This window comes from Callorhinus ursinus, unplaced genomic scaffold (genome assembly GCF_003265705.2).
Source record: "Callorhinus ursinus isolate GAN/ISIS: 27379988/994484 unplaced genomic scaffold, GSC_fseal_2.0 scaffold41, whole genome shotgun sequence".
Classification (NCBI taxonomy): Eukaryota; Metazoa; Chordata; class Mammalia; order Carnivora; family Otariidae; genus Callorhinus; species Callorhinus ursinus.
Genome location: NW_027397103.1, coordinates 2727235 through 2745047, shown reverse-complemented (window position 1 = coordinate 2745047; position 17813 = coordinate 2727235). Strand labels below are relative to the sequence as shown.

General features: G+C 44.1%; 1 protein-coding gene across 9 annotated transcripts in view; it reads right to left on the bottom strand.

Annotated features, from left to right (window-relative positions):
- CIT (citron rho-interacting serine/threonine kinase) overlaps positions 1-17813 on the bottom strand; it is a 161283-nt gene that overhangs the window by 96494 nt on the left and 46976 nt on the right. For all 9 annotated transcript variants that reach the window (XM_073881028.1, XM_073881030.1, XM_025889434.2 and 6 more), the window contains one exon: positions 3559-3742. In XM_073881028.1, the coding sequence (XP_073737129.1) occupies positions 3559-3742 (184 nt within the window). The remainder of the gene's footprint in view (positions 1-3558; positions 3743-17813) is intronic.

Sequence of the window (17813 nt, the reverse complement as noted above, 5' to 3'; positions counted from 1 at the left end):
CCACCACTTTGCAGTTGAGGAAACAGGCATGCAAAGAAGTGCCGAAAGAGCAAGGAAGAGGTACCAAAAACTGGTTCCCTGAAAATCTGGGAAGGCAAGGGTGGAAGCCATTTTTCATTCCTCCACCGTGTTTAGATGGCTGGCTCCAAAATGAAACTTCCAATCACCCAGAAGGAAAGGAAAGAGCCCTGAGCCAAAAGGAAGAGAGAGCCCCCCCCTTCCTAAAAACCACCTATTCAGACACTGGCATCCCACAGATTCCAGCCTCATCGAGATCTCTTTGCTCCTCCAAGATTTCCAAGTTCTCCAAAAGCATCAAACCAGCATGTGTAAAACTAGCACAAAATATAAAACCAACTGGTTTTTTCCTTCTAGAGTTTATACTGAAGGTTTGCAGAAGTGCACAGTTTCAACTAGGGCTTAAATGAGACAGTATCTCCAATCTAAGAGGAAGAAGGGACCTAAAGAAATGTACCCCTGCTGACAAGGGAGGAAAGAGAACTGGGATCCATTTTATTTTTAAACCTTTAACATACATCTTTAACATATTGTAAAATTCAAGGAAACAGAGGCTCAGAGAAACACCCAAGCCTCCAGAGCTTGGGGATGTGGCCTGGGTTATTGGCAGTTAAAAAAAAAGAGGCACGAGACAGACACTCCCTCACTTTCCAGCACCAGCTTTGCCAGAATCCCACCCCAAAGACAACCAAAACCGGTCCTGTCGAATCTCTCCTGCTCCCTCCAACTCAAGCTGCAAGGAACGCCCACGATACTTCAGACACAGAATGCTGAGATCAAGATTCTTGCTAAGCTTAAAATAATGATGCGCTCCATGGCGGGCTTAAAAACTGTCTGGGGTCCCAAAAAAGGATCCTAAAAAGCAACCAACGATCACAATTAAAATCATTCTCACTACCAGAGCCTCCGTGAAAACTCCTCATTCATTCAGCATCACCTCTGAACATTTCATTCAATTCACTGGAACAGATCTGGGGTCAATTTCCCCAGCACAGCACCACAGCATCTGCAATCTCCTAGGTGGTGTGAAGAGTGAGTAATGGCACAGGTAATCCCTGTAAATAAAAACCCGTGATGCTGACAATGGGGAGGGGAGAAGGAGATGCTCGGGAAGAAACAGCAGGTCCCCGGTGGCAGCGGTGGGACCCCCAGAAAATGCCTCCTCCCACCTCTAAATGAATTTTGTCTATATGTCCGCAGCACTGCAGGGGCTTCTGATTAATTTCATCATTGCATCTTTTATTGAATTTCTAAATAATGATAACACAATCGGTCCAGGGTCACTTGCATCCAACAGGTGGAGTGGATTTCTATAAGGATGCTGTAGGTTTCACCCACAGGGCTGCCTCTGGACCAAAAAGCCAAACCCGACGGCAAGATCACATTCAAAGACACGAGATGAAAGAATATCTTTCTGATTCCAACCCCAAACTGCAATGGCAAAGACATTAAAGTTCCCCAAAGGCAGGAATACTCCAATCCCATCTTCCAGGGAAGAAATACACGCTTTTGTTTGCATGGACTTTTTTTTTTATGAGAATCTTATTAAGCATTCTGTTGGGGCATGAACAGACGCTCGTGTTATGCTCTAGAGAGGTATTGTGAACTATCAAAGGTGAAATAGCCTATCTTCAAATACAATGAGCAGTACAAACACAATCAACAAATATTTATTGAGTGCCTGGGCCTTAAGACTAAGATGTCGTCCCGTTCCCCGACAACCCCCCCTGCCCCCCGTCAGAGAGCTTCCTTAACTGAGCTTTCTGTGAAGGGCAGATGCAATTTCAGGCTTGCTAAATGATAAGCCATTAATCACACACTGCTTCAGATTAATTGCAATGCCTAAGATCCCCCACAGCATTCTGCCTTTGCCCCGAAAATCGAATTCCCTCAAGTCCTCCCTAGTTTTTCAGATCACTAGCACCCCAAGCAAGCTTTCATTCTGAGCCGGCCAGCCCACTGCTAGCCAGAACTGGAACTCTCCACACACCTCCCTCCAGTCTGATGTGTGACCTTCAGTGTGCTGCGCGTGTCCACATTAAGCTGCCCACCAACCACGCATCCTTTAGCGTCAGGCCTCCACTTCTGCCCTGCTCTCCAAATGCCCTGCTGGGCCATTTCAAATCATCTGATGGCACATTCAACAGCTAGTTAGCTCTCTGCCTGCACTCCTACCATCCAGATTGTTTTTGGAGTTGCAAAGCAAATGAGCCAGAAAGGCACTGCCAACGCTACCAAAATGCAACCCTGGATATTAAACCCAGAGCCCAGGGAAGAAGGAAAGTAGGACCACCTCAGCATCTTTCAACATAAAAATCTCTCTCCCATGCAATCACAGCCCACAACCCTATTTCATCTCAAGTGCCCAGTTCCCCCATGATGTTCTGAAATCTTTTGAGGAACCCATGGGGAGACACCATCCAAGAACCAACGCATGCCTTCAAATCGATCTCTGAACTACAAGCACAACAAATCAGGAATGGACGCTGCCAAGGAGAAAATCAAATTCTGCTTGTCTCCTAAGTGGGCAGCAACTAATTACCTAATGCTACCCAGAGAGCCTCCAAGTGAGAAAGCCAGGGCATCAGTGGAATAACACAGCTAGTCCAAGACCTTCCCGGGGAACCCGAGTCTCTGAACGCAGCATGTCATGGGATCACAGAACGAAGCAAGACACTGAGCTCCTACATCCACAGAAGCTACTGCATTTTACAGAAATTCCCGGAGGCTGGAAGCCAGGACCCTCCAGTCCCAGGTGCCGTGCGAATGCATTTTTCATGAGCTTTTTCAAGAACGGAGAAAAGACCTGTCATGTTAAGAGGCTTACAGTGATGTTTATACTTCCATTTTCTAGTCTCCTGGTTTGTTTGTTTTCCCTGTGAAGCCCAGTTTCTGTGAATCAATGACTCGGCTACATCACACTCCCTCCCGGTGGCTCCCGGTAACAGGGCTCTCACTGGCCACCAGCGCTCCGCCAGCTCAGAGAAGCTCAGCTGCCAGATCCCTGATCTTGCAGCAGACTTCGAGCGGAGCCGAGCACCATCTATCTGTTAGAGCTCTGGTACAGCCACTTGCAGCTCAGCTAAGCCCATCAGGAAACCTTTAGCTTATGAGATTTCATTCAATACAGCCAAGATAGCAACCTCCTTCCACCCACCTGAGAGATGGATACACAGATGGATAAATAGATGGACGGCTCATTTGAACCCTGCACGTTTCTCCTTCCACCAAGGATCTGCACTGCCAGATATCCCCCACTATTTCCTCCCCTCTAAAGAAGACCAAACACTGAAAAACTAACCCAAAGTACCCAATGGACAATTATGATGCTAGGGACAGGAAGAGGAACCTTAAACACAGCAAAATGGGAATATGAACAGTCTACCCACCAAAGCCCTGACAGGTAAATTGCTTCCCAAAAGCAGGCTGATTAACAGCTTCCCTTCCCTGCACTCCCCCCACCACCCCCACCACCACCACCTTTGGGCTCTGTATGCCTCACATCAGTACCGGTCCTTAGAAAGTCAAATTTTCACTTACTCAGATCTACCAAGAATCCCCAGTGCCTTGCTATACGAAAACCCCACGAACGGCAGTTCTTCACCCGAGAAACCTGAGAGGTTCAGCTGGCACAAAGAGGATGAAACCCCCGAATTCTTCTCTGGTTCATCAAAATTGGAGGTGTCATCATCAGACTTGAGGGTGGGAACGAAGGGGGGAGGAGCTGGTTAAAGAAAAACAAGAAGAGAGGGAGAGAAAAATTCAGACGGATTCAACACTGTTGCGGAGAAAATCGTCTTGCTCCTTCAGCACTGCAGCGACTAGCTCACACAGGCAGACCCAGCCTTGGCTCTGACAGCAACAAGAGATTAACCCCTTCTCTGCCAACATGGCCACCAGCCGGCAGACAGGCTGCCTTCCCCGAGGGGGGGTGGGGGGGGGTAAACTGAAGGAGAAACTCAAACAGGTCACTTGGTGGAACAAAAGCACTTTGGGGAACTCATGGGAGCCGGCTGTTCATTCCGGATATTTCCAGAACGCTTCAACAGAGCATCAGGCTGGCTAGTGCCAGCACGCCAGCCAACCCCACACCTATGTATTTCTTCCTCTGGACAGCTCTAAATCATCAATATTTAATGTTAATCATTGAAATAAGATGGCATTTCTACATTTCATGCAGTGAAATGAGAGGAAGGAGCAGGAAAAAGGACCGGGGAGGCATGTAACTCACGTTAGGATAGCACTGCAGTCTAGCTCATTCATAGCCAGAGGAGAGTGCTCAGAGCTCTTATCAACCACTTTTTTTTTTTTTTAGTTCATTATCCCTCCTCCCCACCTCAATCATGCCACCCAAATCCACCGCAGTTTAATCAGCATAATGAAACACCAGCCAAATAAAGTTCTTCCTGATGATTTACAGCACCCCTGCCCGCTGACGGTGTAAATGCACCGATGGACGTCTGCGTCCTACCTCGTTAAGGCATGACTCCAGGCTAGGGGCATCTTACATCTTCTCCACTTTCTGCAGACCTACTAAGCTCTCTTGGTCAGGGAGGGGGACACTCGGCCATCAGTCACCAGGCGGCTGCCCATTGTGGTGGGCTCCAGGGGGTGTAGCGGGTTAGAAGCGTTACCATGGCTGCAGGCTGAGGCGTCTGTGGCAAGCCGGCCAGCTGAGTTGGCGAGCCGGGCATCACAGCCCCCGCAGTGCAGGCTTCATGCTCCCCACTCTGTGCGTGCTCTGGCTGGAACCCCACCTGGCCGCCTGCGTGGCAGGGGCCAGTGCTGATCCAAGTGACAGAGCAGCATGACTCACTGCCGGAGCTCGCTACAGCGCCCCCTAGGACCCTTGTCACGGCCGGTCACAGTCCAGGCTTCCTTTTTAACTCCTTGTTTTCTGAAGCAGCTGTGCACCAGATAGAAGCAGCAGTCTGGTTTCTGCTTACAGACTCAGAAGAATCTGGCTGTTTGCAAAGTACCCCAGTGACAACCACATCGAAGCGGCAGTGCTGGGGAATGAATGGAGAGGTGAAGGGATGGTGTGGTGGGGGAGGGAAGGAAGCCACAAGGAGGAGGTCTGGCTCCTCCTGGGAAGAGCAAAGGAGCATTCGCAGGGCTTCAAGTGCACTGAGACGAGGTAAGAGATTGAAAACGTAAAATGCACTACCAGGAAATTATTTAACACCTCCAAGCTCTCAAGAGAATTTAAATCTTCCCTGTTAGTATCAGAATCTACTTGCTTAATACTTTAAAAATTAGCTGATAGAAAGAAAAATTACATTGAATGCTTCAGCCCACATCCCGTGTGTACCTCCAACAACAGAGCCTCAAACCAATCTGATTTCAATTACCCAATACTTTCTTTAAGGAAAAAAAAATAATAATGGAAATTACATTTCATAAGGATCAGAAAGAGAAGTTTTCCATCTCAAAAAACTCAGATAAAGACTGAGGAAATGTATACAGTTTCACAGATGACACAAATATGGAAGCGTTATGACTGACGGCACATTACTTGGGAATCTGAGTGGGTTCAAATCCCAGCTCTACCATTTACCAGCTCTGTGACTTCGGGAAAGTCACTTAACCTCTCTGAGCCTCATTTCCAACACAGAGATAAATTCCTCAAAGGGCTGTTGGGAGGTTTAAATGAAAACCAAAATCTATATAAAGTGCTTAGCATGTTCCTTAGCACACAGTAAACACTCCACAAAAATCACCTATTATTGTTATTGCTCACATGAGATTCATGTTTACGACAGATCCTGCAATTGGTGAAGGCTAGTGAGATACAGCCCAATCTGTGTTGAATATTCTTCTTCCCTGCTCAAAACATGCACACAGTCATGTGGATGTTTGTGTTTATCATATCATCTTATTTCTAGCAGAAGTTTAATTCCCTTTCCACTATATACTAATTTATCTTTGGGAGACTAAAACAAAATCCCATTTCTGAGTGAGAAGTATGATTAATATAGGGGTAGGAACCACCCTCTGTGAAATAATTATGATTTAGAAATTCTGTACTATAAAATAAGATTTCTCTTGAAAACTCCATCATGCTCAAAGCCAGCCCATATGGTCGAGATTAGAAAAATGGCCAATCTTCAATAGAAGGAAGGAAAAATCAACATGAAATACACCAGCTGGTAACAGGTGAGATAGTCACAGGATGGATTAAAAGGCAGGAATATAAACCTCTAGACAGGTAGTCAGTTGACTACAACAGTAAAGTCTGAAAAAAAGGGCTTATAGGAGCACCTGGGTGGTTCAGTTGGTTAAGCATCTGACTCTTGATTTCAGCTCAGGTCCTGATTTCAGGGACATGAAAGCAAGCCCCGCCTTGGGCTCTGCACTCAGCTGGGAGTCTGCTTGAGATTCTCTCCCTCGGCCCCTCCCCCTACTCAAAATCTCTCTCTCTCTCTCACTAAAATAAATAAATCTTAAAAAAAAAAAAAAAGGACTTATAAGGGCCATATTTGGGCAGGAAAAGAGCCACAAAGCCTCAAGCCAAAAAGAAATGGACAAACTGGAAATTCTCTACCCACCAGAAAGTGACAAGGATGCTCACCCTTGGCCAGGACCCGTTAGGGGGAAAGAAACAGGCTGGCGATTAAAACTGTAATCCCAGCTAGGGTGTCTGCATTTATAGTATCCTATATAGGGTGGGAACTACAAAACAAGAAATTTGGGGCGCCTGGATGGCTCAGTCGGTTAAGCATCTGCCTTCGGCTCAGGTCATAATCCCAAGGTCCTGGGATCGAGCCTCACGTCAGGCTCCTTGCTCAGCAGAGAGCCCGCTTCTCCCTCTCCCTCTGCCTGCCTGCCGCTCCCCCTGCTTGTGCGCTCTCTCTGACTATCTCTCTCTCTGTGTCAAATAAATAAAAAATCTTAAAAAAAAAAAAAACAAGAAATTAACATCAATACTGGCCCAGGATCACTGAGTCCTTAGGGCACTGGCAGACACAAAAGGAGAACATCTTGTGGAAGCACTTTCACAATCCAGGGCACATGGGGCAGACAAACCAACAGACACACACACATACACACAGGCCCTACTAGAAAGGAATTCACAAAAAAAAGTAAATACCAACAAGTACACATAACAAGGAAAAAGAAGCCACCCAAACTACCATGGAGGACCATCATCACATACAAGAAATGGGAAAATTAGCCTTCCAAAAACTGCAGATAAAAGAACAATCTAAAATGGGCCATAAAAGGGGCGCCTGGGTGGCTCGGTTGGTTAAGCGACTGCCTTCGGCTCAGGTCATGATCCTGGAGTCCCCGGATCGAGTCCCGCATCGGGCTCCCCGCTCGGCAGGGAGTCTCCTTCTCCCTCTGACCCTCCTCCCTCTCATGCTGTCTCTCATTCTCTCTCTCTCAGATAAATAAAAATCTTTAAAAAAAATTAAAAATAAACAAATAAAATAAAATGGGCCATAAAATTAATTTATTATCAAGGTAAATAAGTAGAAACGCTAATAAAAGAATAGGATACTCTGAAAAAAGGACCACACACATTTGAAAGGAACCAAACAGAACCTCAAAAATGAAAAGTATTGTTATTGAATTTGAAGTTTAAAACTCCCTGAATGCATTAAATAGAAGATAAGACACAGCCAAAGAGAAAATTAGTGAAGTAGCGTTAGATCTGAAGAAATCACACAGAATCATACTTCTCAAAGTGTTATCTGTAGAATGGCAGCATCAGCATCACCTGGGAGTTAGTGAGAAATACAGAATCTCTGGGGCGCCAGGGTGGCTCAGTCAATTAACTGTCTGCATTCGGCTCAGATCATGATCTCAGGGTCCTGGGATCCAACTCTGCATTGGCTCCATGCTCAGCAGGGAGTATGCTTCTCCCATTCCCTCTGCCCCTCCCCCCACTCATGCTCTCTAATAAATAAATAAAATGTTCAAAAAAAAATACAGAATTTCTGGCTCTGCCCCACATCCACTCAATCAGAACCTGCATTCTAACGAGATCTGCAGTTGGAGAAGTGCTCACATGGAATGCAGCAGAGACAAAGAGACAAGACATGAGAGGTCAGGAGACAAAAAATGAGAAGGTTCAATACATATCTTAACAGGTGCACCAGAAAGAGAGAGTGAACTAGCTCAAAATTTGGATGCCACATTTTGAAAGGATTATGGGAAACTTGGTCAAATCCAAGACTACCAAGTATGTGACCACATCTATCTTTGGGGGCTAATTCTCCTCCTTCCTGTACCTTATGGAAAATGTTCCTTTTTTGATCCTCATAAAATACAATTTTTCCGAGCAGCCCGGATGGCTCTGTCGGTTGATCAACCGACTCTTGGCTTTGGCTCAGGTCATGATCTCGCAATTGTGAATCAAGCCCTGCTTCCGGCTCTGCACTCAGTGCGGAGTCAATCTGCTTCAGATTCTCACTCGCTCTCCCTCCCGTTCACTCTCTTTCTCAAATGAATGAAATCTTTTTTCTTCTTTACAAAAGGTATTAATAGGTCACTGGATTTAAGTCTATGTTGATGGAGATACACATTATATCTGAGAACATAGCAGAGTGCCAGGCACACTGTAGGTGTGCAATAAATATTTGCCGAACAGATGTATAGAAAATGACTCTTGAAAAGAGAGCACCTAGCATAATTAAGGCCACGAAGAAATTACTTGATGTTTGAGTTAAATGAAGAGGCTTTAAAAGTGGAGATTGTTCTGTCTGAAAAATATGTTAATGAGTGCCTTGTATTAATATTTTCTGGTACAGTATTACGAAATCATCTCATCCCCCATACCCACCACATTCAATAACGACAAATCAGAAGTCATATATTAAAATCTACTGTTCATTGCCAAAAACTATAAAGAAAAACAAGAAAATCTTTTCCTATGTATTTTTAAAAATAAACCAGCCTGTGCTTGAAGTCACATTAGGGCAGATTCCCCATAGTGGCAAGGGCTAGGCAAGGGCCAGGCAAGTTCTGGAGTGTTTCCTGTGCCCACCATCCCCCACTATAAGAAAGATGGCAGAACAAGGTTTTCAGAAACAAAGAGCTATTTTAAGAGCTTTAGTTACTCTCTCTCCTATAAATTCTCTCTTTTCTTTAAATCTGACATTCATTAGAAGCTTTTTGGGGGAAAAATGTATTGCCTACAAATCAAAAAAATAAAAACAAAAAAACAAGGAAAGGAGAATCCCCTGGATTTGTCCTCTTGGCCCTCCTCATCTCTAACATGTTCCATTGAGCTCCATTTACCCCATTCCCACCCTTACATTTTTCAGCATGCCACACAAACATTAATATTACAAATATAAAAGATTTTCTAATTTCGGTATAGTGTTTATTGCCTGCCTTCCCCACTGGAACACGAGCTCCATGACGGGGAAGACTATGCTGTGTTCACCATCACACCCCTAACACCTGGCTGTCCTTAGTCAATGTTTAGTACCTATTCTGTGAAAGGAATGAATGAATAACAAGAGCTTTGGATGTGTGATAATTTCTTAAACCTAATGGGCTATTTCGTGCAATGTGCCGCTTTAGGAAACCTAGAGTCCCCGATTTAGTCATGAAGAATTGGCACATTAAAAAACAAGTACGACAACAAAAATCTAAGCCTAGATATAGTTCATAAAACTCCTATGACCTTTAATCATCACTGTGAGTTACAGACGCTCGTGCTGAGTCGCATGTGGCAGAAGCGCAAAATGCATAACAGCCAACACAGTGTCATAAAGGACAAAGGCACATAAATAAATAGTGTGTAATGATATAATGAATCGGGACTGTGCCTGGAACACAGTGGGCATCCAATATTAAATCAAAAACATTTTCAGCTTCGTTCTATCTACCATGATGGCCCGTACCTTAAAAAAAAAGTACTTAATTAATACGATGCCGTGTTCAAACCTAAAAGGAAGGCGACCAGAAAAGTGGCCGTCCTCCGGTTCCTTAAACTCTGAAGCAACCAATGTGATCGCACTTATCCATGGTACAAAGGCAGGACTGCAAAGTAGGTGAAGAGGAGACTATTTATGTCGTTTAGAGGTCAAGGGGTGGGTGTGAAAAGCAGGGATGCATAAATGGAGTGCTGGTAAGTTCTGCCGAAGGGGACACAGTGAGTTTTGTGTGTTCCTGCGGGAAAGTGTCATGGAGGTGATTGAATGTCAAGAGTTGGTTAAAAGGTATCTTGGCCGGCTGGAGTGGGGAAGAGTACCACTTTAGAAAAGCCACAGAGCTGCCGCTCGAGGGAGCCGTGGGTAATGAGATTGGGAAGGAAGCGAAAGTGAAATCTTGGCCAGACCTTGAAGCAGGGGAACCCTGGATCGGATTGACAGAAGGGATTATTAGACAGAGTTTTAGAGCGCCGGGCTGGTGTCAGTGCCAGAGACTGATACCATCGCCGCAGGAGCGGTGGTTGGAAGAGGTCGATGCTAGAAACCTCTAAAGGACAAGTCTACAATAGTCAACATGACAAATTCTACAGTAAGGAAGTGATAATGGACACAGAGAGGATGTGGATTAACAGGAGGCAGGCTACAGAAAGAAGGGGCAAAATGTGACAACTGACACAACAGCAGAGCTTTTAGGAAGATCAACGACCAACTCTTAGGATTGGAACAGCTCCAAGAGAAAGAGGTTGCAATAGTAGGAAGAGCAAGAGATCCAGGATCAGAGAGATCGTGGGAATGAACCAATAGAATAAGTTAGGTGATAGGCAAATATAGCTAGTTACTAAATATATGTAAATAATTCAGCCCATCAAAACAGATTTCTATTCCCCAGAGCCCCAGGCAAGTCCCCTACTTTCTCCCCTCTGGGTAGGAAGTGGTCAGGTATAGCTCCTCCAAACAAAATGTTGTATAAGAAATACAAAAAGAAGACAAACTAGATCCAGTTTCCAATAGACTTAAGTAAATAAAATATTCTCACATGTCTTTGCTTCCCAAAGGAGTCATATAGAGACTTTAAGGTAATGCTGATTTGGCCAGTGGTCAATTTTTACAATGGTGTCTTCAAAGGAGATGAATAAGGAAGTTAGCATTACTCCAGTATGCTTCAATCAATCGATCTCAAGGACGCTAGGGTCTAGCTGCCAAGGGCTAAGCAGATTCCCTCCCTGGTGGCAGATTCAAATTCTTGCTGAGTTGTGTGCTCTGTCTGAAGCTTACCGTTCTCAAAAGCCATGTTCCTACCAGGCTGCTTAGCATCAAGTCTTTGGTAAACGATGGACATTTTTCCACAGATTTATACTTTGAGAGATGCTTTCTCTCAATTCTGCATCATACTTGAACCAGACTTCTAATACTGTAGCTTTACTTTGTCCCCCTCCCTCTGGGTCTGGGTACTCAGCATACCCGCAAAACACTTACATGGGCCGGAAACGCTCCAAGAAGAGAATCCTTTCAAACCTCAACTAGTCATGATCGCCTTTTCCTGCCAGGTTGGGTCTAGATCTAACCAATGTGGGGCCCAGGTGGACGCCCCCAGAACATACTTCAAGGATAGTGAAGGAGCTAGTTCCTCGGCTTGCATTCCCTAGGACCGGATCGCTCTAGCACATAACTACTGCAGTAGATATCTCTAGGCAGGATTTCTCAACTGGCACCAGTGACATGTGGGAGGGGAGAGTGCTTCACTGGAAGGGGCTGTCATGTGTCTTGTAGGGCACTGCTAAATTAGCAGTATCGCTGACCTCTACCCACCAGATGCCATCAGTACCTCAAGTTGTCAAATCATGACAACCAAAAATGTCTCCAGACGTTGCTAAATTTGCCCTCCTGTGGAGGGCAAAATCACCCCCAGTTCAGAACCAATGCTCTAACAGGTAAGGACGTCCAAAATACTGTTACCACAATACCTTCATCACACCCAACAAAATTAACAGTAATTCTGTAACATCATCTAACACCGTATTTGTGTGTGATTTCTCCAGTTGTCCCAAAAATGTCTCTTTACAGTTGGCTTCATTTCAATCAGGATCCAACCAAGGTTTACAAACTGATTTGGCTGGTGTGTCTCTTAATCTGTAACAATGACTTTATTTTAAAGTCATTTATTGGTCTAAGAAACTGGATCACATGTCTGTAGAATTTCCCAAATTCTGGACTTGGGTGAATGCATCCTTGTTGACGTCATTTAACATGTTTCTCTGTCCCCCATGCTTCCTGTTAACTGGCAGTTCAATTGAGGGCCTTCCTTAGATTCATATTCAATTCTTTTGGCAAGAATACTTCCCAGTATTCTGGGTGTGTTGTCTACTTAACGCATGACATTAGAAGGCACACAGTGGGGCGCCTGGGTGGCTCAGTTGGTTAAGCGACTGCCTTCGGCTCAGGTCATGATCCTGGAGTCCCGGGATCGAGTCCCACATCGGGCTCCCTGCTCAGCAGGGAGTCTGCTTCTCCCTCTGACCCTCTCCCCTCTCATGCTCTCTCTCTATCTCATTCTCTCTCTCAAATAAATAAATAAAATCTTTAAAAAAAAAAAAAAAAAAGGCGGCACACAGTGTCTGCTTGTCTCCCATCTTGTGATGTTCACAATGATCCATCGGTTCCATTGACATCAGCCTGATCCCCCCAGTCGTTCACTTAAAGGTTTACAAACATTGATGAGCATTGCCTATAGCCATTATTTCATTAAGGGCTACAAAATGATGGTTTTCTCATTTCACCATCCCTTCTACATGTATTAGCACATCAACAATTTGGTTACCCTGAAATATAGTTCAAATAGAAAGGCAGGTCAGATGCTTGGTTCTTTCCCTATATTTAGCAACATTCAGAGTAATGACTGGGGGGCCCTTAGCAACTGCCAGAAGTGACCAGTGATATTTCTTTTTGCGTTATCATTAAGAACTCATAAATTGTTATATATTTGTTGTGTTTCAAGTCACTACAGTCTTTTTGGTGTTCATATTGTCCCATCTTAGGCAAGGAGAAGCCCCTCTACTAGATATTCTTGCCAGAAAAGCCAAATCAGAATCTATTTTTAGCTTTTGGAACTACCTTCCAGTTTACAGGAGCCAGAAGAACAAGTACCATCATCATCCCCTACGGAGGAAGCAAAGAGACAAATGTGGGGGTATTCTGTAAGCCAATGATCTAACTTCATCAAGCCAATGGCATAGAAAAAAAATAATATACATGTATATATGCGCATACATACGTCTGTGTGTGTGTGTGTATATATATATACACACACATATTTTTCATTAAAAAAATTTAAATTTGTCTCCATAGCTGACTATATCCCAAGATATGAGTGACTTTGAATCCAACTACTGGGAGCATTGGCAAAATGTGGAGGAACTGGATCTCTCATTCATTGTTGGTGAAAATATAAAACGCGTCCTGAAAAAGGTCGGCAATCTCTTAAAAAGTGAAGCATACCCCTATCATATGAGCCAGCCATTCCACTCCTAGATATTTACCCAAGAGAAATGAATGTGTATGTCTGCAGGCTTGTACACAAATGTTCATAGAAGCTTTACTTCAAATAGCCAAAAACTGGAAACAACCACAACCATCAGCAGAGGACTGGATAAACAAACTGTGGTATATCCCTATAATGAACTACTACTTAGTAGTAAAAAGGAACAGACTATGACACATGCCACAACATAGGAAGAATCTCAGAATGATTATGTTGAATGAAAGAAGCTGGACAAAATAAGTACACCGTGTGGGACTCAATTTATATACAGTTTAGAAAATAAAGCTAAACTACGGTGACAAAAGACAGATCAGTCATTGCCCGGGGACAAAGGAAGGAATGGGGAGGGGTGTGAGGAAAGGGTTTCAAAGGGGCATGAAGAAACTTCTGGGGATGATAGCCATGTTCATGCTCTTGAGTGTCATGATGGCTTCACATATATCAAAACTTAAACTGTACGCTTAAAATACATGCGCTTATTGTATGTCCAATATTCCTCAATAAAGCTCTTTCCAACGGTTGGGAAGGGCAAATATTGTGTCTCCAATCCTTTCCTGGTCTGAGGAGCTTCCAGGCAGGCTCCTTCAGCCCACGAGGCAGAAGTGCTACACAAACACATCCAGCCTCACCCCTCTGCTCACTCCTCCCCCAAGAAGAGGGAGCTAATATGTGACTCATCAGGCTGGACATCACCGGGCTGTGCTGTATTGGAAGGCAGGGTTACTGTGCCTGGAAAGCAAAGAACCAAGTCTAACACTTCCTGTTTCCCTCAGCCAACTGACCGCTTTTGTCCTCCTTCCTTCCCTCAGTCCCACCGCGGCGAGCCCTCTCTGTCCATGAGGGAAGGCCTTCCATTCTTCTCTGGGAGGGTGGGTAAATGTCCAGGAGCCCAGCATCAAGGGTTATTGAGTATTTGCCTCACCAGGAATAAAGTAGATATTTTCATCCCCATCTGTGTGTTGGGGATGTGTGTGTCCTTTGCTCGTCAGAAGTCTGAAGGACAGGAAGGGTGGGTCTTACCCCCCAACCTGCCAGTGCTGTACGATGAACCCCATCCTTTTCTTTCCATCACGAGGGAGCAACAGAGTTGGTCACATTTATTTTCTCTGAAGTGAGACGCTGAAAATCGCTTGCAAACCCCTGGTTGTGAACCACCTGGACCTCCTACTCTTTGTCCTTTGTGCTTCTTAACCTCTTTTGACCCCTGCCAGCCACCTTCTTAGTCCTATCCAAACTTCACACTCATAAAATGAGCGTAAATGCAATCACCACACTTCAGAAAACTGACTTGAAAGTTGGCTACTGAATATAGTCCCCGAAGTTTAATGTAATTCTGAATCTTTGGCCAAATAATTTCCATGTTTGCTTGGTTGTAAAAGGTTTTTGGGCAAGTGAGAATTTAAGGGTCAAGGACTCCAATTTATGGGCTTTCTAGAAAAACCTTTCCCCAAGGAAAGGCATTAATTTACCTCATCTAGAACCAATTTTACTAAACTGAAATTTAACATTGCACTGTTGTCTTGCACTAAGAGGCACTATAAGAAGCAGTTATGGGGGGAGCGGTACAAGGGGGTAGCTCAGTCAATTGAGCATCTGATTCTTGATTTCTGCTCAGGTCATGATTTCAGAGTTGTGGGATCAAGCCCCATGTCAAGTTCCACACTCAGCAGGAAGTTTGCTTGGGATTCTCTCCCTCTCCCTCTGGCCCTCCCCTTGCTCTCTCTCTCTCTCTAAAATAAGTAAATAAATCTTTAAAAAGAAGAAGTAGTAGTAGTGGTCGTAGGGAAATCCCCAGGGCACATATGGGAGGAATGAGGTCCACAATGTCACAAGGAGGTCTCATTTTGGGGAACCCAATGATGAAATTCCTCAGGGCTCAGTATCCAGAAAATCAAGTCTTTTCTGAGCAAACCATTCTGGGTTTTTCTCTCATGGGACTGAGGCTCTCATACAGGTGACCTTTGAACATGGGTTTGAACTGGGGGAGGGGGTCTACTTACACATGATTTTTTTTTCAATAATTCAGCACAGTACTGCAAATGTTTCCCTTCCTAACAATGTTCTTAATGACATTTTCTTTTCTCTAGCTTACTTTATTGTAAGAATATAGTATGTAATACATATAACATACAACAGATGTTAATTGACTGTTTACATCATCAATAAGGCTTCTGCTCAATCGTAGGCTGTTAGAAGTTTTGGGGAAGTCAAAAGTTATGCGCCGATTTTTGACTATGCAGGGGTCAGTGCCCCTAACCCCCATGTTAGTCAAGGGTCAACTGTCACTGTTCATATTTTCCTTTTTGCTTTGGCCACTAGGAGGCTTAGAGTCCCAAATCTGTCCTCGTCCAGCAACTTGACCAAAAATTCTTTGTTTTTACCTTTAACCCAGACATATTTCTTTACTGGGATACCCCCTTCAACCAGATTCCTACATTTATTTATTTTTATCCTTTTGATATTGCAATTATCTCTAAAATAAGCCATCTCAGTTTATCTTGGAATAAAATGAAATACTGCATATTTTTAACATCTCTGGTTGTAGCTTCCAAATTCAGACTAGAGCAGGGAAATCCCATAATCCTAATTTATAAGCATTTAGCTCTTCTTAGCCTATTTTCCCCTATCAATAACTTACTTTCTAAAAACAGAACAATCCCCAAGAGACACATAAATACTTGCCTGTATAGCCCATAAGCCTGTAATAGCTACTGACTGCATGTCTTCATTACTCCTTGTTTATGTTGGGGGCGGGGGGAGGCCCACATGCTCCTGGGCTAGTGAGTTGAATTCCTGCCATCACTACTACAGCATTCCCCCCCCCTTCCTACCTTCCTCTCTCTCATGCTGATCTCCCAACATCCCAGCTCCCCTTCCACACTTCCTCGTGCCCCTGAAGTCACTAGGTGGCTGTCCAACAGGGAGATACACTTCAGGGCCAACCAAGGAGAACACAGAAGCACATCTACCAACCTCCACGAACTAGCTTAGAAAACAAAGCATGGATAGACACCTGTTCAAATGATAGGAACCCAAAACAAGCAGTCCTGAAAAAGGTCCAAAACAAGCCAACACACACACACAGACACACACACTTCACAAGCCATTGAGATAATGCTATTCTAAAAGCAGAACGCTAAAAGAAACAAATGAAATACTCATGTTAAAACCATAAGGAGTTTTCATTTGTAAAGAAGAGAACACTGCTCATTAGAAATCAATGCCAGAGTGGCCAATTCAAAGGATAAATATGGTACAGCTTACAAAGATGTCTTCATTTATATCAATGATGCAGGAAAATCACCTGACAATAAAAACTCCTGATTTCCTGGGAGGCAATATAATGTTGTAAAGAGTATAGGCCGTACTGGTGTTTATGTTGGTGTAGAATATCCTGGAAAGTTATATAAGAAACGGACAATAGTGGATCACTTTAGGGAGAGGCCCTGGGCATAGGGCGAGAAAGAGACAATTTTCACAGTCTTCTGTGTCATTTGAATTTTTTTTTTTTTTAAACCATGGACTATACTAACTTTTCAAATAAATAAAAGCAAAGAGAACTTGGAGTCAGGCAGACCTGCATTTGACTTCTGCCACTGCCACGTACTGGCTCCGGGACCTTTGCCAAGTGGCTTCATCTCCTTAGGCCTCAATATCCTCACCTGTACTGTGGGACTAATCATAGCACCCATATCCCAGAGGTGTAGTGAGTAAATGGGACAATAATACGCATAATGTGCTTTGCAAAGGCCCTGGCACATAGTAGGGGCTCAATAAATGGCATGGCAATATAATACACAGCTAACAAGTTAATGAAGAAAACTTAATCCATCCTTAACTAAAACTAAATATGGGACAATAGTAAGCTGGCGGGGGGCACAGGGATGGAAAGTGGAAGGCATATAAATACCTTCTTACAACCACCTATTTGCTATCAGTGGATGGAGATTAAGTTAAGCCACCATCTTGAAAGATATGAAGGTTGTAAAGCTCATCTGAGAAAAAAGTTTTAAATTCTTCAAAAGCAGAGCCTAAAATCCAGCATTTCTAAGCATTTCCATCCACCTATGGACGTTTTCAGCCAAAAAGCAGTCTCCCCTTATCCCGAGCGCAGAGAACAAAATGAGGAAGAAGGGCCCTACAAAGATGAGCAAGAAATTCTGAGGCTGACAGAATGAATTTTCTCCTCTTCCAGGGCTTTGCAAATGCTAATATGCACACGAATCTTATTTCTGGGGATCTTATTAAAGTGCAGCTTCTGACTCAGCAGGTCTAGGGAGGCCCGAGTCTCTGCATCTCTAACAAGCTCCCAGGTGATGATGTCGGGGATGCAGATGCTGCTAGTCCACAAACTGCACCCTGCACAACAAGGT